Below are 26,923 nucleotides of genomic sequence, written 5' to 3' on the forward strand. Positions count from 1 at the left end.
CTGGCAATATCTAGAGCCCTTAGATTTTCTTGGCTTCAGGTCTGCAGTGCTCTCATTGGTTGATTATCTCTTTCTGGTAATGGATGAAAATTGATTATTCACGATAAATTATTTTAGATCTATCAGCTGCTTTACATAGCTTTGATTACAAAGGAACTGACACACATTTAGACCCTGGCAGGGACAGACAGAACTGAGTGCCTCCAATGTTCTCTCCCAGGGAGGGCCCAATGGATAGTAATAGACGATGGTTTGTTTGCCAGGAGTACCCTCTGATGTGGAGTGACACATGGTTCTATTCTGACTCTATTCAATCTTTTACAAGGGGAAGACATTGAATGTGTCTGAGTATAATGACATCAGTAGGATGAGAATACTCAGTTCTACATCTCTAGTTAGTCAGTCCCAAGAAGTACGGTTGATCAGTTTTCCCCATATCTAATGGGGATTGTGTTTGGATGAGATCTAGCTAGCTGATGCTCAGTTTAGCAACATGATAAGATTGTAGAAAATCAAAGAAAACAGCATCAGTAATATCTGCTTCTTTGATTGGTACTGCCTAGCTTTTGTTACATATGTTCACACTTCGAGGGTTTTGTTGGATCTTCAGTCACTCCTGGAAGAGTGGGTTTAGCAGGGAAAGTCTTACTTGGCATGTGTTTTACTGCCGACAGTGGGTCACCTGAATTGAATTTTTGTGGGTTTTTTATGATAAATGTGGAGGTTCCTACAGTTCACAACAGGTGCCTTATATATATATATATATATATATATATATATATATATATATATATATAAAAAATAATAAAGTGACAGATGAACTGGTCTATGCATGAGGGAAGTGCGTCAAATACTTGATAAGATGTTAATATTTATTACCTATTTTTGCTAACATTGAGGTACTTAGGAATGAAGACATTTTGCCATATTTTCCCAAATATTCAAATAGGTCTTGAATGCTCCCAGGAGTCTAGCTAAATGAAAGGCATATAGCACAGAAACTAAAAACTCTGGAAGAAAAAACCTGTAAGATTTCAATGTCCAAGGGCAAATTCTCAAAAGCAGGTGCCTACGTTGCACCCACAAAATTAGAGCAAGCACTCGAGTACATAATCTCATATATGGACACCTAACATTCATATGTGAATGTAAACTGGTAGCACTAGCTGCATAAACAAATGGTTATCCCATTTTCACGGGCAACAGGTGCTTGGGGAAATTCTGCCGGTACAGATGTAATCAGGGAAATATAGGTGTAAATCTTTGGGTATGTCTACACTACGGGATTAATCCAAATTTATATAATTCGAATTTGAAAAACAGGTTGTATAAAGTCAAAATGTATGCGGCCACACTAAGCAAATTAATTCGGTGGTGTGCGTCCAAGTACCGGGGCTAGCGTCGATTTCTGCAGCGTTGCACTGTGAGTAGCTATCCCATAGTTTCCGCAGTCTCCCGCGCCCATTGGAATTCTGGGTTAAGATCCCAGTACCTGATGGGACAAAAAACATCGTCGCAGGTGGTTCTGGGTACAGCCTCACCTCCTCCCTCCCCCCTCCCTCCCTGCATGAAAGCAACGGACGGCAATCAACCATTTCGCGCCTTTTTTCCTGGGTGGGTGAACACTGCAGACTCCATACCACGGCAAGCATGAAGCCCGCTCAGCTCAAGACAGCAGTCATGAACATTGTAAACACCTCGCGCGTTCTCGTGGAGTTTATGCTCAGCCAGGACCAGAAAAACGAGGTGAGGAGGCAGCGGCGGCGGCAGCGCAGCGACAAGCATGATGAGGACATTGACATGGACACGGACACGGATACAGAATTCTGTGAAACCGCGGGCCCCGGTGCTTTGGAGATCATGTTGTTAATGGGGCAGATTCTATCCATGGAACGCCGATTCTGGGCAAGGGAAACAAGCACAGACTGGTGGGACCGCATAGTGTTGCAGGTGTGGAACGATTCCCAGTGGCTGCGGAACTTTCGCATGCGTAAGGGCGCTTTCATGGAACTTTGTGACTTGCTGTTCCCTGCCCTGAAACGCCAGAATACCAAGATGAGAGCAGCCCTCACAGTTGAGAAGCGCGTGGCGATAGCCCTGTGGAAGCTTGCAACGCCAGACAGCTACCGGTCAGTCGGGAATCAATTTGGAGTGGGCAAATCTACTGTGGGGGCTGCTGTGATGCAAGTAGCCAAAGCAATCACTCTGGTGCTGCTACGAAAGTTAGTGACTCTGGGAAATGTGCAGGCCATAGTGGATGGTTTTGCCGCAATGGGATTCCCTAACTGTGGTGGGGCGATAGACGGAACCCATATCCCTATCTTGGCACCGGAGCACCAAGCCACCGAGTACATAAACCGCAAGGGGTACTTTTCAATGGTGCTGCAAGCACTTGTGGATCACAAGGGACGTTTCACCAACATCAACGCGGGCTGGGCGGGAAGGGTTCATGACGCTCGCATCTTCAGGAACACTACTCTGTTTAAAGGGCTGCAGCAAGGGACTTACTTCCCGGACCAGAAAACAACCATTGGGGATGTTGAAATGCCAATAGTTATTCTTGGGGACCCAGCCTACCCCTTAATGCCATGGCTCATGAAGTCGTACACAGGCAGCCTGGACAGGAGTCAGGAGCTGTTTAACTACAGGCTAAGCAAGTGCAGAATGGTGGTAGAATGTGCATTTGGCCGTTTAAAAGGTCGCTGGCGATCATTATTGACTCGCTCTGACCTCAGCCAAAGAAATCTCCCCATTGTTATTTCTGCTTGCTGTGTGCTCCACAATCTCTGTGAAAGTAAGGGGGAGACCTTTATGGCGGGGGGGAGGCTGAGGCAAATCGCCTGGCTGCTGATTACGCGCAGCCAGACACCAGGGCGATTAGAAGAGCACACCAGGAAGCGCTGTGCATCAGAGAAGCTTTAAAAACCAGTTTCATGACTGGCCAGGCTACAGTGTGAAATATCTGTTTGTTTCTCCTTCATGAATACCTGCCCCCTTTATTGACTGATTTTCTGTAAGGAACCCACCCTCACTCTTCCCCCAGCTTTCTTTCAAACCAAATAAAGTCACTATCATTTAAAAATCATTTATTCTTTATTAATAGATTAGAAAAAGAGGGAGGGAACCCGGGTGGTATTTGGGAGGAGGATTGCTGGGAAGGAAAAAGCCACTAAGAAAAGGTTAAAAAAATGACAGCCTTTTGCTTGGGCTGTCTACTGGGGTGGAATGGGAAGGTGTACGGAGCCTCCCCCCCCCCCGCGTTCTTACACGTCTGGGTGAGGAGGATACGGAACATGGGGAGGGTGGAACAGGGGCTGAAGCGGCAGTCTGTTTTCCTGCAGCCGTTCCTGAAGCTCCACCAGACGCCGGAGCATGTCTGTTTGCTCACGCAGCAGCCCCAGCGTTGCATCCTGCCTCCTCTGATCTTCCTGCCGCCACCTCTCATCTCGAGCGTCTCTCCTCTCCTCACGTTGGTCCCTCCTCTCCTCACGTTCACTGGCTTCTTTCCTATACTTTGAAACTGTTTCCTTCCACTCATTCAGATGAGCTCTGTCACTGCGGCTGGATTCCATAATTTCAGAAAACATCTCGTCTCGCGTTCTCTTCTTACGACGCCTTATCTGTGATAACCTTCGGGATGGAGGAGGGAGGCTTGAGGAATTTGCAGCTGCTGTAGGGAGGGGAAAAAAGAGAGAATTGTTTAAAAAGCTACATTTTGCAGAACAATGCTTATACTCTTTCACGGTGACCAACACTATTCACATTACATAGCACATGTGATTTCTGTGCAAGGTCGCATTTTACCTCTTAATGCTGAGTGCCTGTGGCTTTGCTGCTAGAGATCACAGGTCTGGGCAACAGAATTCAGCTTGCATGCAGCCATGGTAAGCCATTGTCTTACAGCTTCTGCGCCCTCCTTTCCCACATACCAAGCATAGCCTGTAGAGTGCTGCGGTTTTTCTGTTAACATTCAGCAGCAGCAGAAAACAAACTAACCACCCCCCCCCCCCCCGCGCCATGAATTCTCTGGGATGATCGCTGTACCCCTCCCCCCCACCGCGTGGCTGGTAACAGGGAAGATCCCTGCTAGCCAAACGCGAAAAGCTCAGGGCCAATTTCCCATCTGCGCTTGGCTAACTGCAGGGAAGGATTTATTTTCCGCCACAGGCAAACATCCCAGTAGGAACGGCCACCTCTGTCCCCTTAATTAAGTTCCCGTATTTCAACCAGGTTACCAGGAGTGATATCACTCTCCTGAGGATTACACAACAAGATAAAGAACGGATGTTGCTTGAATGCCAGCAAACACCGGGACCATACGCTGCCAGGCTTTGTCAGGCAATGATACCAGATTACTTGCTGCAAGCATGGCGTGGTCAAGTGTCCTACCATGGAGGACGGAATAAGGATGCACTGCCCAGAAACCTTGTGGCAAGGTTTTTGGAGTACCTCCATGGAGATGTCCATGGAGGATTTCCGCTCCATCCCCAGACACGTTAACAGACTTTTCCAGTAGCTGAACTGATCGCGAATGCATCCCAAGTCCTCAGGGCAAAGTAATCATTAAAAACCGTTTGCTTTTAAAACAAGTTTTATATTTTAAACGGTAAACTCACCTGAGGTCCCTTCCATAGGGTCAGAGTCTTGGGTACTGGCTTGGGAGGGTTGGGAGGGTACTTCAGTCAGGGAGAAAAAGATCCTGGCTGTTGGGGAGAACGGAGTGCTGTGTGCTCTCTGCAAGCTCATCCTCCTCCTCCTCCTCCTACTCCTCTCCCCCATCGGCAGAATCCTCAGGTGTCGCTGATGAGACTATCCCCGACCCGGAATCCACGATCACAGGTGGGGTAGTGGTGGCAGCCCCCCCTAGAATTGCATGCAGCTCGGCGTAGAAGCGGCATGTCCGCGGCTCTGACCCGGAGCGACCGTTTGCCTCCTTTGTTTTTTGATAGGCTTGTCTGAGCTCCTTGACTTTCACGCAGCACTGATCTGAGTCCCTATTGTGGCCTCTCTCCATCATGCCCTTGGAGATTTTTTCAAAAGTTTTGGCATTTCGTCTTTTAGAACGAAGTTCTGCAAGCACTGAATCCTCTCCCCATACAGCGATCAGATCCAGTACCTCCCTCACGGTCCATGCTGGTGCTCTTTTTCGATTATCAGCCTGCATGGTTACCTGTGCTGATGAGCTATCTGTGGTCACCTGTGCTCTCCACGCTGGGCAAACAGGAAATGAAATTCAAATGTTCGCGGGGCTTTTCCTGTCTACCTGGCCAGTGCATCCGAGTTTAGATTGCTGTCCAGAGCGGTCACAATGATGCACTGTGGGATAGCTCCCGGAGGCCAATACCATCGAATTGCGGCCACACTATCCCTAATTCGAAATGTTAAAATCGATTTTGGCTCCGCTCGTCGGGGTGGAGTACAGAAATCGATTTAAAGGGCCCTTTACATCGAAATAAATAGCGTCGTTGTGTGGACGGTTGCAGGGTAAATTCGAATTAAAGCTGATAAATCCAAATTAAAGTCGTAGTGTAGACCAGGCCTTTGAATATGTGATGTATAATGTACACATCACCTAGCCTGGCTATTGATGGTATTCGGTACATACTGTTACAAATTGAGGAAATTTCACTACAAGATTTTAATTTTACTATTAAAAATCAAGGTCACCTTTAAAATCAAGAATTGTCTTTAAGCATTCAGTTGTGTTCATTATCTGGTTTACTTACAGCACAATGAAATTTACAGGACATTAGCCAACTAATAATGGGTAGGGAAGAGGTCAGTTGAAGGACAGTTGATACTAATTAAAAAAAAATCCACCTCTGATTATATATTTTCTCTCTCCCCCACACCCTTTGCCCATTGCTTGACATCTTAGATTGTAAACTCCTTGGGGCAGAGACTGTCTCTTTCCATAAATGGAGACACTACATAGTACCCTGGCATTACTACCATAATGCAAATAACAAATAATAGTAACAATGTTTGAAGATAAAGTATGATACATCTGAGATTTGGAAATGAGAAATCGTCACATTTTCTTTAGGTCAATCCTGTTTTTGCAATAACAAGAATAAATGCCAGAGCTAATCATAGGACACATCTTCACTACCCACCAAATCGGCGGGTAGCAATCGATCTATTGGGGATCGACTTATCGCGTCTAGTGAAGACGCGATAAAATCGATCCCTGATGGCTCTTCTGTCGACTCCGGAAATCCACCGCGGCAAGAGGCGGAAGCGGAGTCGACGGCGGCGCGGCAGCGGTCAACTCGCTGCTGTCCTCACAGCCAGGTAAGTCGACCTAAAATACGCCACTTCAGCTACGCTATTCACGTAGCTGAAGTGGCGTATCTTAGGTCGAACCCCCCCATAGTGTAGACCTAGCCATAGTTTTGTCTGGAAATTCTACATTGTTAATTCCCCGAACTAAAAAAAAACACAAATGGTCTCTTCTAGCTACAGAAAAACACTGACTCTCTCAATTAAATTTTTATTTTAGGACAAGGATTCTAAACTCAATGAAATAAAGATGATTGAAATAACATACATTTTAGCCTGAATAAAAACTGCTAGAGAGGATCTTCTTTGTTAGTAACAGCAGATTGCTGACTATGCAATGACAGGGTTTTTCTAGTTAAAAATAATCTGTGACCAAGTTCTGCCCCTTTTTGTAGGGGTGGAACTTCTATCAAAGTTAATGAAAGTTGCACCTATGTAACTGAGGGCAGAAATGGGCTCTGGCCCCTGGGATTCTTAAAATAACAAAACAATTCAGTGGAGCCAGGATTTCGCTCGGTATGTGTATGTTCACAATTCAAGCAAATAAAGCACCTGATACTGAGGGATGCAGGATACCTGCAACTCCCACTAACTTTTATGGGAGTTGGGGGCTCTCAGCACCTTTAAGAAGTGTAGGCTTGATTCCTGAAGTGGCTGATTTTGTTATGCCCTTCATTTGGGATGTGGCACAGGAAATTTCACATGTGCAGGTTTTAAAATTTAGGTAAGAAAAACTCCAGCATAAAAAGGATTACATATTGCTTTCATGACACTAGATCCAGGTTTCTTTGGCTCTACAATATTACATCTAGTTCCACCCTGTCATTTTTAACTCCATGCTTCACATTATTAATCATATTTCAATATACTTTGTTAGATAAAAGTATAATCCAGCTAAAAGTATATAAAGATTATAGTCCAAATTATGCAGTGTGCCTTCCGCTTGATAATTCCAGCAGGTAATGAACTGTTTAATCTTACGCAGCTTGAAAAAACATTGCCTCTGTTTATCTTTACCCAAGCCTTCAGTGTGCACATCAAACCAAATACATTTCCTTCAGTGTGCACATCAAACCAAATACATTTGCTACAGATATGACGACTGAATCCTCTTTCACTTACCAGCATTTTAAGTTTTATGTTCCACTATTTTAATGTATTTTTTTAAATCAGGATTTAAACAGATAAAAGAACAGGCAAAAACCACACCTTTTCTGATGTTCGCCCCCATTCCCATAAAATTGGTCTCTGAGATTTAGGTCCACCAGTAAAGATTTGACAGGTAATCATAAATAATAATAATAATCACTTCTATAGTACCTTCTATCCAAGTATCTCAAGCTTTTTGTGATTATTTGTGATTTAAGCCCTGATTTTGCAATGCAATCTCCTAGCACAGGCTCCTGTGTTTGAGCAGAGTCCTGTGGCTGTAAGCCTCACAACACTCCAGTGAGCAGGCAAATATTATCTCCATTTTACAGGGTAGGTCTATACTTACCTCCAGGTCCGGCAGTAAGCAATCGATCTTCTGGGATCGATCCCGGAAGTGCTCGCCGTCGACGCCGGTACTCCAGCTCGGCGAGAGGAGTACGGGGCATCGACAGGGGAGCCTGCCTGCCGCGTCTGGACCCGCGGTAAGTTCTAACCAAGGTACTTCGACTTCAGCTACGTTATTCACGTATCTTAGTTCAAAGTGGGGGGTTAGTGTGGACCAGGCCACAGATAGGTTAAGTGACTTGACCAAACTCTCACAGTAATACAGTCAGAGATGTGAATAGAAATAAAGCATAAGAATACCAAGGCCATGTCTTACACTATGAGCACTATAGCAGCACAGCTACAGCTTTGTAGCCATGCCGCTACGGCACTGTAGTATAGATGCTTCCTACAGTGATGGATGGGTTTTTTCTGTTGCTGTAGGTAATCCATGTCTCCGAGAGGCAATAGCCAGATCGACAGAGGAATTCTTCCATCCATCTACCCATAGGGTTACACTAGAATTTTTCACATCTCTGAGCACCATATTTATCTGAACTAATTTTTAAGTGTAGACCAGACCCAAGTCCTAGTTCCCTGCTCCAACTATTAGACACCATTCCCGCATCTTCCAAACTTGTACTTCAGCTTATACAATGAAAGAAAGAAAAACAAAAAAAGAATCAACCCTTTGGTTTCAATTAAAAAATTAGGCTTCTGTTTACTTCATAGCCATCAACTAGGACTTGCTGAAATACAAAGAACAATAACTTGATATAGCCCAAGAAAATAAATGGTAAGAACAACAAGAAAGTGAATTTTCACTGTGGCACAATTTATCATACATATATATAATGCTTCTATTTTAAAATATGAATAAATTAACAAACAGCAAGCTTCCTCAAACTTGTACTCCCTGGATTTCATATCTTTGTGAAATAGCCTTAAAGTTCTATCAAAAATATTTTTATTTAAGAAAGATCAAGCTACTCTTTGTGAAAGGCAATGAAAAATAAAAATATTATATTTCATAAAAAGAGTGACATCCTGTATTACATTTATACAGGATCAGCATCCCAAGGGTTTCTTGTGCTTAGATTTTCATATTCCCAGCTGCTGTTTCAGACTATTGTCAGTCAATATCAAAGCAGAAATGAAATTTCATGTCCCAGAAAATGATCAGATTTTTTAGCTCGCTCACTGAGCAAATTTGCCACTGGTGTAAGTGAACTCAACTCTATTGACTTCCATAGAATGCCACGTTCTTATGAGAGTACAGATTTTAACCCATATATTGTCACTTGAAAACACTAACAAAATTTACGGATGGATATTGCTGGGGAAAAAATTCACTAATAGGCCGTGATATTGTACCATAAGCTAAATTCTAAACATATATTTATTACAACAACAGTACAATTATAGCAGTATTAGCAGACATTATGAAGATTCATAGAAACAAAGTCATAGGTAAGGCCCCATGTGTTATTATTGTCATTTGTATTTCTGTAGCATCTAGGAGCCCCAGTCATGAACTAGAACCTCATTGTGCTAGGTGCTGAACAAACACAGAACAAAAAGCCAATACTTGCCCCAAAGAGCATATTCCACATTTCTGCTGCTGCAGAATTTGCCTTAGAATCTAATCCTATAACAGAATTGTACAGCAGCACTTACGTTTCCATTTAAGCAACAACAAAAAAGGGTGTCATGATCAGGGCTGGGGCCATCATCCCTACTGGCTATAGCAGGAATTGGAGTCCGGGGTCAAACCAAGGGGCAAAGCTGGAATCAGAGTCAGAGAGTCAAGCAAAGGGTCGGAACCAGAGTCAGAGACCAGAGGCAGGGATCAGGAACAAGGCAGAAGATCAGGGACAAGGACACAGGAAAAAAGGGCAGGTTCTGATGTAGCAGCCAGCAAGGAATTCACCCAGTTGCACGAATGACTTCCTATGCTTCGTTCTGGCCTAAATAGTACAGCCAGACCAATCAGTGGGATCAGGCACTCCTCCAATCAGTCCACAAGTTACTACCAAGCTGCCAGTTGGCAGCCAGGATGTGAAGGTTGCCTGCAGACCCACAGACCTGAGTTCAAGACTTGTGGGCCCTCTCAAAAAATTTCTAAGCCCTTATAGTTATGAATAAAACTTTCAAAATATAAACTGAATGCAAACCAATGCAGTGTTATCTTCTGCAAACAACCTGATACAATAGTTCAGACAGGTTTGAATTGCCTAATTAGATTCACTGGTGCATAGACAAACTGAATGAGGACAACTCCCCAATATTCCAGTCATTTCCACCCAGTCCTCAAAGAAAAGGGAATGAGGCAAAGCATACTCAAAAACTCTTCACACTTTCTTGGGTGCCAAAAGTGTCAACTGACCTCCCCTGCTACCAAAACCTCCACTCTTTCATTTGGCAACTTCACAAATGTAATTATGCAGTCAATCAAAAATCAGTAGCACAGTGACAAATACATGTTTGATGTAGAATGAAATTAATTGCTATTAATATAAAAATAAACACAAAGAATTCTGTACCAATTGTATCATTCATTTTCAAATTTTATTCAATACAACTTCTGTTTCTCAATACACCAAATGCTGCCTTCACATTTTCAACCTATCAAAAATTCAGGATCAGAGTGTCATAGAACTGAAGTCCTCATATACATGCTCAGCGAAATGCATGGAGAAAATATCCATGTGGAAGTACAACGCTATCCAATGAACCACAAAACCAATCTACTCTGTGTCTCAGTTTCCTCAGATGTAAAACAGAGATAATAATATTAACCTTTCTTTGAAACACACTTCGAAATCTATTTGCAGCTATATGTAAATGTAGCTATACAGGTTGACAGCATCATTGGGCCTTTGGTCAAGTAATCCATCTCTCTGGGACTTACTTTAACATTCTACACACCTTCCAACAGCCATAATTTTTACTATTCTTCCAGATGTGTAATTCCCCACTCAAAATTACCCCAACCCTGAGGGCAACAAACTTATTCCTGGGCCAGTGGTGGGTTTTTGATACTTCAAACTTTCATATTTTCAAAGAATGGTATCTACTATGCTGCAAGGCTAGAAATGAGAGCTATAAAATATCAGAAGAGCCTCCCAGCTTCCCAACAGAACAAACGTGGGGTATTCAGCACATATACGATGGCATGTTGGTATGAAGGTTTTATCAGCATGAGTTTGGGATGGGCATATTACTCATGGACAATGAAGCCAAGAGTGAGTCTGCAGCGTGATCTTCACAAATGAGTTACACCACGGTTGAGTTTGGCCTAATATGTCTTCAGAAGAAGTCACTGCAGAATTAGAATCAAATTCAACATGGATCTAAATGGTCTAAAGTTTGCATATTTTATATGAGGGCCAAATTCACCACTTTGTTACTCCAATTTTATGTTAGTATAGTAGAACGTCAAAGTTCTGAACACCTCGGGAATGGAGGTTCATAACTCTGAAATGTTCGTAACTGAACAAAATGTTATGGTTGTTCTTTCAAAAGTTTACTACTGAACATTAATTGAGCTTTGAAACTTTACTATGCAGAAAAAAAATGCTCCTTTTAACCATCTTAATTTAAATAAAACAAGAACAGAAAGTTTCTTTACCCTGTCAAATCTTTTTTTGAACTTCCCCTTTATCTTTTAGTAGTTTACATTTAATATAGTATTGTTCTGTATTTACTTTTTTATTTTTTTTGAGTCTCTGCTGCTGCCTATTTGTGTACTTCTGGTTCCAAATGACGTGTGGGGGGTCAACCGTTCAATTTGTAACTCTGCTGTTCGTAACTCTGAGGTTCTACTGTATAACTCCACTGTTTTAAATGAATTTACATCAAACTAAAAATGGAGTAACACAGACATGGACTTGGCCTATAAATGGCAAAGCAGCAATAACTTGCAATAATTTGACATTCGATGGGTGTGCAAAACAAACAATGAAGTGAGGGACAGAAAGGAGCTAGCAAGAAATACAATTTTTTTTTTTTTAAACACACTCTGAAAGGCGGTTCAGTGGCAATTACTCCACACTTTACCACTTACTTTCATATTGGGTGAAATCACCCCTGTGCAAGCAGCCAACACAGAGTATATGCAACATTTAAGTCCTGTTTTTAAGCCTTCTATGGGACTTAAATGGTGGGTGAGCCTTGTTCTGGCCCCCTGAGCCAAGGTGAATTTCATCATTATAATCAAATTATACCTACTATGCAATATGCACTGTCATTAACTTCACCAGTGAATTTGGTTCTTAGAATTTCATTTCATTTGTCTCCACAGCTGTGAAAGTGGAAACCAAAATGATCTTCTGCCTAACATGTTTGAGATATAATTTTTAATCCTACAAAAGACATTCTTATCAAAATCTAAATACACTAGTTAAAGATTTACAAGCTAAAAAAATTACACAAGACAACCTTAACTTTGAAAATGGACCTACATGTCCATTTAAATCAGCATTAGAAATAACTTTGTATTTAATGTTACATGACTGCAAGAGACACTCTCAAAGGTCAACATCTCAAGGCTAAAAGAAAAAAAAGAAAGGGAAATGAAGAGGACATTTTCCTAGAAAATCTGCTAGTGTTTTTCTGTTTTGAGGCTGGTGCTCCTCAACACTTCTTAATTCCTATCACAACACTGGGTACAAATCCAAATTTTTAACTCTGAGAAAGGATTAAGTAGTGCTTTGGAAAGGTTCTTCCTTATATATTTGGGGAAGAAAGGAAGAAGAAAAAATCAAGACAAAAGACTACTTCACACAGTATTTTGTTAGTTATTCTAAATGCTCCAAATTCTAGGTTAGAATAAGACTATCAAATCCTTTCCCAAATAAGGTATATCAGGCCCAATTCAACAAAGTACTTAAGAATGTGCTTAACTTTAAGCACATTTGTCACATGAACAGAGATGGACTTAAGTACATACTTAAAGTTGAGCACCTACTTAAGTGCTGAATTGTGACACTGCCTTTTGTGAAATTACAGTGATTTGCTCAAATGATGATGATATTTGCTCTAATGGTAAATATCATACAGCTGATGTTCTGAAAGCTGCCTGGAGGTTTTGGATGACCAATTCATATTCATTTTAATGGGAATTCAGCATCTAAAACTTTGTAAGTTTTGAAAACTTCAGCTTTGATTTTTATAGTACCTTAATCACAGAAGATCTACAAGTGATTTATTGATTATATCTTATTCAATTAAAATCAGAGGAATTAAGACTACCTTATGCTGTTGTCTTGTCCTTGTCAGGTCATAAACTGGGGCAGGCCTGATCATTATATTGATATTGTTTGGAATACTTCCAAAGAAACCTCCAATATGAAGTTGCTATGGTAACTCATTAAGTAAAAAGAACGAGGAGTACTTGTGGCACCTTAGAGACTAACAAATTTATTTGAGCATAAGCTTTCGTGGGCTAAAACCCACTTAATCGGATGCATGCAGTGGAAAATACAGTAGGAAGATGTATACACACAGAGAACATGAAAAAAATGGGTGTTGCCATACCAACTCTAACGAGACTAATCAATTAAGGTGGGCTATTATCAGCAGAAGAAAAAAATGCTTTTGTAGTGATAATCAGGATGGTCCATTTCAAACAGTTGACAAGAAGGTGTGAGTAACAGTAGGGGGGAAATTAGCATGGGGAAATAGTTTTTACTTTGTGTAATGACCCATCCACTCCCAGTCTTTATTCAAGCCTAATTTAACAGCATCCAGTTTGCAAATTAATTCCAATTCTGCAGTTTGTCGTTGGAGTCTGTTTTTGAAGTTTTTTTGTTGGAGAATTGCGACTTTTAGGTCTGTAATTGAGTGACCAGGGAGGTTAAAGTGTTCTCCGACTGGTTTTTGATTGTTATAATTCTTGATGTCTGATTTGTGTCCATTTATTCTTTAGCATAGAGACTGTCCGGTTTGGCCAATGTACATGGCAGAGCAGCATTGCTGGCACATGATGGCATATATCACATTGGTAGATGTGCAGGGGAACAAGCCTCTGATGGTGTGGCTGATGTGATTAGGTCCTATGATGGTGTCCGTTGAATAGATATGTGGACAGAGTTGGCAACGGGCTTTGTTACAAGGATAGGTTCCTGGATTAGTGTTTTTCTTGTGTGGTGTGTGGTTGCTGTTGAGTATTTGCTTCAGGTTAGGGAGCTGTCTGTAAGCGAGGACTGGCCTGTCTCCCAAGATCTGTGAGAGTGAGGGATCATCCTTCAGGATAGGTTGTAGATCCTTGATGATGCCCTGGAGAGGTTTTAGTTGGGGGCTGAAGGTAACGGATAGTGGCGTTCTGTTATTTTCTTTGTTGGGCTTGTCCCGGAGTAGGTGACTTCTGGGTATTCTTCTGACTCTGTCAATCTGTTTCTTCACTTCAGCAGGTGGGTATTGTAGTTTTAAGAATGCTTGAAAGAGATCTTGTAGGTGTTTGTCTTTGTCTGAGGGATTGGAGCAAATGTGGTTGTATCTTAGAGCTTGGCTGTAGACAATGGATCGTGTGATGTAGTCTGGATGAAAGTTGGAGGCATGTAGGTAAGTATAGAGGTCAGTAGGTTTCCAGTATTTTCTATGTGGTTACCAAACCAATACCCTAGCATAGTGTTAGAGGACAATTTTTATGCTCATGTATATGGTTGATTCAAATAGAGTTATATTATATTTATACTGGTATAAGGGAACAAAATAAAAGTTGTAAAATCTGGCAGCCGTAAGCATTTGTGGTAACTAAAGATCCTTGGTAATTTTCAAAAGAAAACTGTTGTTATCCCAAAAGTGCTGATCAAACTCTGCCTCGTGTAGCTACATTTCTACTACCTTGTGAATACCATAATACCTAAAGAACTAACACCTCTGTTCTGTGGTCAGATTTCACCATGTCTCTATCGCTGCAGCATAAAGTACTGATTAAACATTTTTTTCGATTTAAGTGAAGATTTCCTAAACTAACAAGTCTCATAAGTAGGTCCCTACCAAATTCACAGACGTGAAAAGCACGTTCACAGGTAGTGAAATCTGGTCTCCGCCATGACATCTGGTCTTTCGCATACTTTTACCCTATGCTATAGTACTATGGGGTAAAAGTATAAAAAAAGCACACAGTGTCTCAAACTGGGAGTCTCGAGCCAAAAGGGGGTCACAAGCCTATTTTAGGGTTGGGACCCCCAGATTGAGAAATGCTGACTTAAAGACTTTACATGTGTATATTTTGCCATTTTTAAATATGTATTCCTGCTTTGTCACACCACCATGAAATTCAAGATTTAAATATCTGAAACCATGAAATTCAAGATTTTTAAAATGCCATGACCATGAAATTTACCAAAATGGACTGTGAATTTGGTAGGACGCTACTCATAAGGAAGGATGGAGTAGAGGCTCACCTAAGAGCATCCAACACATGAAGAGCCTGATCCAAAGTCCATTGAAGTTAAAGGGAGTCTATTATCTTCACTCTGTATTGTCTGGGTTTCAGAAGATTGGGTTTTGCTGAAGTCAACATTCTGGAAGGGCATGAGCTATCACCGGGCATCCTGAACTCTGAGTTAATTAATTTTTTTGCTATTTAGTTTCCGAGGTCTTTAAATAGAAAGAAATGTTTGTTGGTCAGAGTTAGTGGTCATTAAGGCAGCTGTAGTTCTCAACTAGGGTTGAAGCGGATATGCTACTGTATCTAGTTTATAATCAAAAGACCTAGCTTTTGTATAGCGCTTTTCATCACTAGATCTCAAAGAACTTTACATCGTTATCCCCATTTTATAGATGGGAAACAGACACAGAGAGGTGAAGGTAAGGTCATGTGGCAGGCCAGAGGCAGAGCTAGGAACAGTCCCAGTTCAGTGGTCTTTGCTACACGGTTGCTATGTGATTCCTCAGTGCTCCTCCCGCCCCTCACCCCCGCCTGTACATGTTGTTATAGTGGAATGGGGATAATGGTCGTGCTTTGAACTGTTTCCAATCTGTAGTTGCTAACAGGGTTGGTGAGAGAAATCTCATCCATCGTCTGTGTCCCAAAACCTTGACAGTTTAATTACAGGAGTGTTACACTAGATTTACGCACGTGAGAGAAGATTGGTGTCTGTCTCTCCTTGTTCACAACACTGCCACACCATTTCTTGCAACATGTAGCCTCACCCAACCAACATTTCCAGCCTCCCGTCACCATCCCATTAAACTGACCGGCACCCCTGCACTATTCTCCCCTCAAGTCTACCTGTTACTCGCCCCCATTTTTCCCTTCCTAGTGTTCTGCCCCTCCCCCTCACCCAATTCCCCAATTGCAATTCTCCCCTTATTGCTACCTACACTTCTACCCCTAATCATCGTCGCCGCCTAGCAAACATTTTCTTGTGTAGTTTTCTCTCTTTTCCAAAAATAGTTGCATCGTCTTCTGAATATTCTGCTGTACTCAGATTACATTTCCCCAAAATAAAAATCCCCCCTTTGATACAGGCAGACTGGAGCAATACACATGCTTTTTTTTAAACTTCAGATTTCTGCTGTGGGCTGGTGCTCAGATTCAATGGCAATGACATGTCCTTGGAGCCACCAAGGTCCTGCAATGTAGACATAGTTTTCCAGATAGTTAGCCCCCACGCCCATGCTCAGAATAATCCCTTAGGAGGGGGAATAAGCACATGAGGCTTGCAATTAGCCTAACAGGAGAAGCAAAATCTTTTTCAAATAACATTTTAATTATATTTCCTCCAAAGAGCTGGTGGGAGCCATGCATGCTGTTGGGATAACCTGGAGCATTGAACACTGTGGTGTGATGCTCTGAGCCCTAGTTTGCTCTCTATCTGTGAGAGAAAGAAGGTTGCCAGAGTCTCTAAATTTTAAGAAAAGCCTTTTGGGGGGATGGGGGAGGAGGGAGGAGCACTGTATCTCGAGACCCCTTGGTCACATGGCCCCAAACTTGGACGACTAACAGAACTCCACACACTCATGAAACACACCAAATTTTAAGTAACTCTGTAGCTTTTAGAGCACTCAGAAGAGTCAGGCTTTAAACAAAAAGTAATACGTCTTAACTATAGAAGACGTATTACTCTGCTGTAACGGTCATCCAGTTTTAAATTGTTCTTTTATCAATCCTATATTTGAAATTCACAAAAATAAAACTTTTACATAGTGCTATTATCCAGAAAGATTCCAAATGTTTCAGAAATGCCATAAACACAGGAATCTCTTCAACAATCACTCAGACCTGCTACGAATGAGTTGGAGCATGGAAGATATTTACCAATACCCAACAATTAAGACCAGAAAGTGAAGAACACCTTCTCCAAAAGAAATGGCAGGGGGAATTTAAACCATCAGAGTTTAATCACTCAAACTGGAATTTGGGTAACATATAACTATCTTTGCAAGAATAGGAGTAAGATCTTTTTATTTTAAAAAACAACAATTAAGGATCTTGGTTTTATATCTTGCCTGAAAGAAAGCTGCCCAGCACCATGCTGGGGCACCAGCTGAATGCCAGCTCAGAAGGAAGAATGCCACCAATCCAATCACCATTTCCTACAACATCTTGGATTTCATAACCAACTACCAATGAGGGCTCACTCTACTTACCTTGTGAAATCTGACAAGGTCACAGTTTAAAAAGATATAGCTGTAGACAAAAGCAATAACCCACTTCCTTCAACTTCTAGTTTTAGCAACAAGCATTTCATATAATTTCTCTAGAGTATATAGTGGGTCCTGTAGAAAGTAATAACCTTGTACAAATTGGAAGTGGATATATAATGTGATTGGGAATAGCTTCCCTCTGATGGAAGACCATCTATTACACACTAGGTCATCTCCCTTTAATGATTTCTTTAAAAAGATGCAATCAAAAGGTTCATCTTTTCAGTTTAGGATCAAATAGTCATTCTCAAATATATGATTAATTGTGGAAACTCTATGGAGAACCTATTCAGCTCAGAGAACTTATTTTGTGCAGATGCTGCAAACATATTAGACCAAATCATTTCTTATATAATAGCTCCATGGAAATCAATTAAACTACACCTGGGATGATTTTGTCACAGTATGATAGAACAGCTTTTCAGATGGCCCTTTTTTCTGTAATGTTTTATAACAATTTCTAGATATTTCTAAAAAAAATTAGAAAAAATTAAGCTATAAAAGGCTTCCTTATTTTCCACTCTAACAGCTACTATTAATATTATATATTTAAATAAATAAAGTTTTTCCACAAGGGGGTTACCATGTACTTTAAAACAATAGGACAAATTTCTTACCATATTTTGAGGTAAATTTTAATAAATTATAATTGTATATTTTAATTTTCAGCACCCAAGTACAAGCCATATATTTGGAAGAAATGTATTCAAAAACCAGAACCCTGCATAGGTTTCTCTTCATTAAAAGTCCCTTATAAATATACTGTATAAACATGTAGCATGTGTATACCTAATGACAGAGACAAGGTGGGTGAGGTAATCGCTTTCTTTGAACCACCTTCTGTTGGTGAAAGACACAATCTTTCGAGCTTACACAGAGCTCTTCTTCAGGTCTGCATAGGCTCGAAAGCTTGTCTGTCAAAGGGCATGGCTACACCTGCAGATGAAGAGCACTTTGGGTTAAACCAGCCTGCGTAGAGAGCAGTGGGGAAAGCGCTGCAGTCTGTCCACACTGATAGCTGACAATGCACTGGCGTGGCCACATTAGTAGCTCTTGCAATGGCCACAGAAAGCAGTGCATTGTGGTAGCTAACCCAGCAGGCAAGTGGCTGCAACGTGTTTTTCAAATGGGATGGGGTGGGGTAGAGTGGGGTGGAGTGTGTTGTGTGTATGTGGGGGGAGAGAGAGTGGGTTTTGGGGGGGGCTGAGAGCACGTCAGCATGCTGTCTTGTAAGTTCAGACAGCAGCAGACCTCCCCCTCCCCCCCCGTCTCTCTCACACAGTATTCCACAGTAACGGCTTGCATGCCGGCTGTCAGAAACGGAGCTTTGAAGGGCATTTCCACATTCCTACAGGAGTTCAAAACAATGCCAAGAGTGGCCACTTGACTTAAGGAGATTATGGGACGTTTCCGGAGGTCGATCAAAGCACAGTAATGCAACACCTCATTCACACTGACGCCCATGAGTTGTAGCCAAGGTGCAGCAAACGTTATTCCTCTCACCAAGGTGGGGTACCAGGAGCGCTCTAACTGCGGAGTCAGAGCGCTCTACATGCCTTGCCAGTGTGGACAGGGAGTGAGCTAGTGCGCATGGGGCTCCTTTATTGCGCACTAACTCGCAAGTGTAGCCAAGCCCTTACCAACAGAAGATGGTCCACTAAAAGATATTACCTCATACCTTGATCTCTAATATCCTGGGACCAACTCAGCTACTCCAACATTGCAAAACATACAGTAAATGATTGTAGAAGCTCTGAACATGGCAAATATGCTTCATACTTGTACTTCTGAAAAGAAAATTCCAGACTCCTTAAACTTCCCATCTGTTCTACTCAATTTGTTTATTTTATAAATAATGATGTTCACTCACAGAAAGCCCCAGCCACTCTGCAAGTGAGCTGGTAAGAGCTTTAAAGGCTGAACCAGCAATCCTTAATCAAACAAAACTCTCACTGAAGTCAATAGGAGTTTAGAAGCAAGGAGGGCAGGATCAGCCCAAAAATGAGAGATAAATCAAAGAGTTAAAACATTGTTTTGATGTGTGTGTGAAGGAATTTTTTTATTTTAATGCCACATGGATGGTACCTCCTTAAGAAAATCATTCATGCTAGAAAGTTCTACTTAAAGTGAATTACGGTGACCAGATGTCCCGATTTTATATGGACAGTCCTGATTTTTGTGTCTTTTTCTTATATAGACTCCTATTACCCCCCATATCCTGTCCCGATTTTTCACACTTGCTGTCTGGTCACCCTAAAGTGAATTGGCAAAGACAATCTGGCATTTAAATCAAGAAAATATAGTTCTCCCACTTTTGTGTAGCCATATATTAGTTAGGTACATACACGTTTCCAAAAGTGTAATATGGACAGCAGTTTGCTGAACAGAGCCAAGAAGAGGAATTCAGCAAACCTAGCAGGCAAATCTGCCCTCCAGTGATTATAACTAGGCAAACAGAGAGGCGGGCAGGTTTCATCTCCAGCCTCAGGTGAGACATGCCAATCAATGCAAACAGGATTTTTAAGTGCAATTCAGCAGTTTGTCTGGCAGGCAGGCAAGTAATTAACATAAGAATGGCCATATTGGTCAGACCAAGGTTCATCTAACCCAGTAACCTCTCTTCCAACACTGGCCAGTGTCAGATGCTTCAGAGGGACTGAACACAACAGGGCAATTTATGGAGTGGTCCATCTCGTTGTCCAATACTCAGCTTCTGGTAGTTGGAGGTTTAGGAACACCTAGAGCATGGTTTTGTGTCCCTGACCACCCTGGCTAAAAGCCATTGATGGACCTATCCTCCATGAACTTATTGAATTCTTTTTTGAACTCCTTTATACTTTTGGCTTTCACAATGTCCCCTGGCAACAAGTTCCACAGGTTGACTGTACATTGTGTGAAGAAGTACTTCCTCATTTTTGTTTTAAACCTGCTGCCTATTAATTTCATTGGGTGACCCCTAGTTCTGGTGTTATGTGAAGGGGTAAATAACACATCCCTAGTCACTTTCTCCACACCATTCATGATTTCATAGATCTCTATCATATCTAGTGTTGCCAACTTTCTCATCACACAAAACCGAACACACCTTGCCCCGCCCCCTTCCCTGAGGCCATGCCCTTGCCCTGCCCCTTCCACAAGGCTCCTCCCCCCATCCACTCCATCTCTCCTCCCTCCATTGCTTGCTCTTCCCCACCCTCACTCACTTTCACCGGGCTGTGGCAGGGAGTTAGGGGATGTGGGAGGGGGTGAGCACTCCGGCTGGGGGTGCAGGCTCTAGGGTGAAGTTAGAAATGAGGGGTTCATGGTGTGGGAAGGGGCTCCAGGCTGGGGGTTGAGATGCGGGCTCTGGGGTACAGGAGGGGGCTCCGGGCTGGGGATGAGGGGTTTGGGATGCAGGAGGGGGCTCAGAGCTGGGGCAGAGGGGTTGGGGTGTGGGAGGGGTGCGAGCTCTGAGATGGAGTTTGGGTGTGAGACGGGGCTCAGGGCTTGGGTAGGGGGTTGGGGTGTAGGAGGGGGTGAGGAGTACAGGCTCCCACTCAGTGGTGCTTACCTCAGTGGCTCCTGGAAGCAACCAGCACGTCCCTCTGGCTCCTAGACACAAGGGCAGCCAAGTGGCTCCGCGCGCTGCCCCTGCCTGCGGGCACTGCCCCCGCAGCTCCCATTCACTGCAGTTCCTGGCCAATGAGAGCTGCGGAGTCGGCACTCAGGCTCCTGGAGGCAGCAGGCAGAGACCCTCTGGCCACCCCTCCACCTAGGAGCCAGACATGCCGTCCACTTCCAGGAGCCAAGCGGAGCCAGAGCACATAGGGAGCCTGCCTTAGCCCCACAGTGCCACCAACCGGACTTTTAGCAGCCTATTAACATTTCCCAGATTGCTTTCAATAGTCACTGGGAGATCGATGCCAATTCCAGTAGACTCTCAGCCAATTCAGGGGGGTTGGCAACCCTAAATATTCTACACACCCCCTTAGTCGTCTCTTTTCCAAGCTGAATAGTCCCAATATTTTTAGTCTCTCCTCATATGGAAGCTGTTCCACACCCCTGATCATTTTGTAGCCCTTCATTGTGCTTTTTCCAATTAAATATCACTTTTCTGAAATAGGGTTTTGGTTGTCTTGAGCTACCATACAATAAATTTTTCCCTACCATGACTGCACTGCTTTAGAGAGAGATTTGGTTGGCAGATCATTTCAAATTCATCTATTTACTATAATGAATTCCAGTGGTTAGAGCAAGAGGCTGGGAGTCATGAAACCAGTGTTCTATTGCCTGCTCTGTCACCAGCTCACTATATGATCTCGAGCAAATGACTTCACTTCTCTATGGCTTGGTTTTGGCTGTAAAATGGTAATAATAATACTTAGCCATTTTTGTAAAGAGCTTGGAGATCTTCAGATGAAAATAAGTGCAAAACAATATTATCTCATCCTAAAATATAAATAAGTACATCTAACAACAGTTGACATCGCTATTATAAAAAACAATCTAAAATACTTCTGATATTCTCATTAAAAATCCTTTTGTATTTTTTAAGTCTCCTACACGAAGCCCTGACAGTTCACAGCACAATAAGCCAACCCAGATTTTTGCACTACATTTGCAATATCTTTTATACTGGGGCAGCTGGCAAAAAGTGAGAAAATCCATTTACATGCTAATGATGTGTCCTATTTAAAATTCCAGCCCTGATTATTGTGTGATTAAATCTCTTCCCTTGACGTCTGCTTTGTTATATTGGAGTTACAGTGAGAAATCAACAATATTAATAAAGTACAATACAGGTGACCAATTTAAACATAAGAAACACACATACTTACATTCTAGTCAGTGTTTCATATTTCTTGTGAAAAACAGCTCCTTCTAAGCTACCAAAAGTGTTATTTCAATAAACAAAACTCAATTCTTAAAAGGCTCACAAATCAAAAAATATAACAGTTCAAAAGAGGAGATGTGCAGAAACAGTCAATGAAGAGATAGACACAGGAAGGCTTTGCCAAAGTAGTAGGTTTCAAGGAGAGGTGTGGAGGAGAATAGAGGGGGCTTTTGATGCAGGGGTAGTAGGTTTTTCTAAAGATAGAAAGTAGTATGAAAGAAAAGCACAGAGCAAGAGTGGGAAGAGAAAGCAACCAATATCCGCCAATGGTCTGATTGTCTAGCTAGAAAAATTAAGCATCTGCTGTCTACAATGAAAGACTATCAACTACACCACTGAAATAATTAAACTAGTATAAAGATTCAGAAAAGGAAACTGACTTGTCTTCATAGTAGTGTTAGCTCAAATTAACACCTCTCCAGTTAAACTCAAGTGAGAGCAGTCACACAGAATGATTGGATTAGCAGCCCAGAGTGGCTGAGCCCCCACTGTGTTACTAGGTCAAGAGTCAGCAGAACTCAAGCTTCAACCCACACCCCCTGACAGGCCAGCTAGCTCGCGTTTAAACCACCACTGAACTTGAGCTAGAGATTTTTGTGCATAGACAGGAGTCGGGTTGTGGTAACATTTGAGGTATACCTCAATCTAGCACTGCAGTGAAGATGAGCCCTCTGAGGCACTTAATACCTGAATATACAACTCTGAAACGCAGGAGGGGGAAAAATGGTCTAGAATTAACAAAATATTTTTGTTACAGATTCTGGGAAAACTGAATCAAGAGGTTCAGATATATTTCTATCTTTATTAATCATAGACTATCAGAGTTGGCAGGGACCTCAGGAGGTCATCTAGTCCAACCCCCTGCTCAAAGCAGGACCAATCCCCAGACAGATTTTTGCCCCAGATCCCTAAACAGCCCCCTCAAGGATTGAACTCACAACCCTGGGTTTAGCAGGCCAATGCTCAAACCACTGAGCTATTTTCCCCCCTTAAAAAGAATAAATCTACTGCCTCATTTAAAAGAATAAATCTTTGCTTTAAAAAATGAAAATGTTATGTTGCTTTTTCTCTAATCAAATGACATATGATTTTAACTACTTATTTTTATGTGAAATATGACAGACTACGTTCTCTGAGGGTAACTAATGCATGTTTTACCTCATTTTGCTGTTTTTGCTATTGCTTTCTAAACGCAAATCAACAAGGAATGGGATACTAATTTTGCAAATTCCTAAATAGCCAGAATATTGGCATTTTGGGGGAACAATCTGATTTCCCAACATTAACCCCAAATCATTTAGCTTTTATTTAGGAGTTTGCATCAGTGCATGATTGGGGTTTCAGGGAGATTCCTAAACTTCACAAAACCATACTAGTCAATTAGCAGCAGGGTTTGTTGAAGTCATGGGACTTCAATGACAGCCATTTTGCAATCATCATTCCTCCTTTATTTAGTGACTGGGTGCAGTCTTGCTGTTGCTATGCCTCCAGCGGTCTGTTTCTCTCTGCCACAACTATCTCCAGAAGGATATAATAAAAATAATCATCCATAATAATATTTTTAAGAGAATCTCATTTCTCTGGTTCTCTCTGCTTGCTCTTTGTGATGTAGATATTCTTCCTCCAAACTTCCCTGCCCATCATTCAGGAGCTCTCATCTATCATCATTATTTCCAAGGTATGTTTTTCAAAATATTCCTGTTTATCATAAAAATGAGAGGTGTGCATACTGGGGTATTTACCAATCCCTACTATCATCGATATTCCTTATATAGTCGGTATCTTCATCTTTATTCTACTATTCTTTCTCCCTCCATTTTTCTAAATATGCATGCTCGTAGACTATATTTTGTGATAAACACCAAAACATCCCAAAGTCAAAGTCACTCAACTAATTTCAATTGCCAGTTGCTAAAGGTTAAATGCAGTAATAACCTTGAAAAAAAAAAAAAGTCCTCATCACCAGTCTGCCATAGAAAACAGGGTGCGACATTCAATAAACAGCAGCAATCACAGAGAAAGCCTTCTCAATGATAAAGTGCCATCTGCAGTTTAGACTATTCCATGTTTTATTTTACAAGCATAAAAGTACTATGTGAAAAGACAACTGGTTCATGAAACTCCATGTCTTTTTTTAAAATACAAGATATTTACCACTTTTCACAGGTTTGTTTCCAACCAAAATTCACATGCTAGATGCTCTCAAATCTAAAGGAGTGTCTATCTTCCAAAAAGTAAAATGGTGTAGATTATATGAAGAACTAATAATTTTAATCGTTTATACAGCTTTCAGCAATTTGTGCTCCATAGGGTTTTATTTCATACAGAATTAACTTTCTTCACTTATTCTTGTGGAATCACAACAAATCAAACTACAATCTGCATAGTAAATCTCTGACATATCTCAGTGCTTTACAATATATTATTGTCATAATTTGCAGTAAATTTCAGCACAGTATGATGCTTCATTGCATATATTCGGTGTTCAAAAAAGGGGGGGGGCAGTCTTTGAAGTGCTGCCAGTTCTGTTGCTTCAACAAGCTCACACAAACAGTCTGAAAGCTCAGTAAAGAAGAACTCATTTGAAAAATGTACCATTTGGAAAATTATGTGTTATGGAAAGTTCCCTTTCTTTAACAGAGCAAGTAGCAATATGAAGGGCACAGCCTGGGGGACCAAAAATAACTCTTCAATGCACTGGCAACCCCAAATAATTAGAAAGCATGCTTCATCATCTGCTTTTGGATCACTTTGCTTATGCTGAAGAACATTAATGTTGGAGGAAGACCATTAAAATTTTTGCTCCACTTTTCTGGATCTTTTCTAGTTTCTAGCAGGATAAATACTTGTCTAGTAGCGTAGAGAACACGTCTTCCTTCCCTTCCTACATGTGTTTTCAAGAGTACTGTTGTTTTAAATCTCTTTAATGGCCTACAAAATCCATCTTTTTGTTTTTAACATAGCTTTGCCTGTCTGGTCACCTAGGAAACACAACTCAGCATCCTTCCAAAAGGGCAATGCTTTTGTCTCTTCTACCAACATACTGCTCAGAAAATTTTGAGGTAGGAAAAAAGTGTCAAACTCTGGAACTATCTCTAATTCTTTCTCAAGAAAGCAATTTTAAGATTATGTTTAGCAGGCAGAGGTAACTACAGTATGTGTGTATTTGTAATCAATTAAACACTACTCCATCTTTTACTTAAGCAACATAGCCACTTTATCTGGTAACTTACTGGGTGGGTTCAGGAGGGGAAGGCAGAAGACAGAGGAGAATTTCTACAGAAATTAGAAGCAGCGCTACTTTGTCAGTTGCATTCACTTAAATCGCAGATCAAATTTCCTGTTTCTGCTTTAAAACAGTAAGCCACAAAGACTGCTTATGTAGACTTGCTAGCTGTTCTCGCTAAACCACTTATTTAAATAAAGACTTCTTGCTTTCAAAACCTTGCGCCCTCTATGGGTTACACACTTTCCCAGCAAACATCCTGAATAAATATCCAATTATGTTAAAGGCAGAGGTTCCTATTGTTGTGGACAACCTACATTTTCCATAGATGAAAAGTACAAGAACATTTATGTACAAGATATTTGATTATGCACATGATGTACATGCACAAGGCATTATTATTAATTAGGTTTCAGCACAAGAGACTTTTTGAGAATCAGGGCTAAGAGAGATATTAAAAGCACTTTACAAAATTAATATACACAAAGCTAGAAAAAATGTCACTCATGAATAACAAGACAAAGCCTGACAGCATGTACAACCTACTGTTTATCAAGGTCCTGCCAAAATTTCCCTCCTAAAAATGGTATGTTCTGCATGTCACACACATCACAGGGATGTTCATCCAATCAAGCAGAATACTGGTCTGCCCACAATATAGCAAAAGCAAAGCTTCAATCACCTAACAGCTGGTGAGCTACTTACCAAAGGCAGACTCCCCCTGCTCCAGTTCTTGTTTCAATCTGTTGTAATCTTCTTTAATTCTCTCTAATTTTCGGACATTTCTGGCATTCAGCACCAACAGCTCATTGAGAAGTCCCTCCAGCCCTTCTCTCTCAGATGTTAATGATCTTATTTCTTCTGCAAGATCCTTAGCAGTACAGAAATTACTTCCTGCAGAGTCATTTGGAGGGAGAATAAGAGAGAAGGAAACAAACATTTGCAACATCAGTAGATTGCACAGAAAACACGGGAAATTAAGCAACTGAACACCCAAGCAGCAGCTAAAACAACAGTAATAAAAGACAGAAGAGTTTTGCATTCTGTTTAATTTTTCTGCTCCACTGAATCCCATTACAGGAAATGTTCTTAATAAGCTATTGGAACAAGATGTGCAAAATTATGGTTTACCTAGATTCTTTTACACAGAAAACATTCCTTCCTTTTTAGTTTTTAATTATTTTTTACATTTGTGGGGAAAATCCATGTCTGATATTTAAGTTGAAGAAAATTTCCCACTTGTAATTCATGGGTCATTACCTTGTAGTCCATCAGATCATCATCAGGCTTTATAGTGTACCTCAATTCATAATTGCCAGATGATATAGTACATTTAAATGGGTGCCATCAATCTGTTAGACTCCAGAAAATATCTTTCTTGCATAACGATAAATACCATATACCAT

The 26,923-nt window shown here is 41.4% G+C and overlaps 1 protein-coding gene across 1 annotated transcript in view; it reads right to left on the reverse strand.

Moving 5' to 3' along the window:
- The window catches only part of DISC1 (DISC1 scaffold protein), a 357,611-nt gene that overhangs the window by 155,181 nt on the left and 175,507 nt on the right, over positions 1-26,923 (reverse strand). Inside the window, 1 exon segment of the mRNA XM_054024187.1 lies at positions 26,223-26,411. Coding sequence (XP_053880162.1) covers positions 26,223-26,411 — 189 coding nt within the window.

Source organism: Malaclemys terrapin, chromosome 3 (assembly GCF_027887155.1).
Source record: "Malaclemys terrapin pileata isolate rMalTer1 chromosome 3, rMalTer1.hap1, whole genome shotgun sequence".
Classification (NCBI taxonomy): Eukaryota; Metazoa; Chordata; order Testudines; family Emydidae; genus Malaclemys; species Malaclemys terrapin.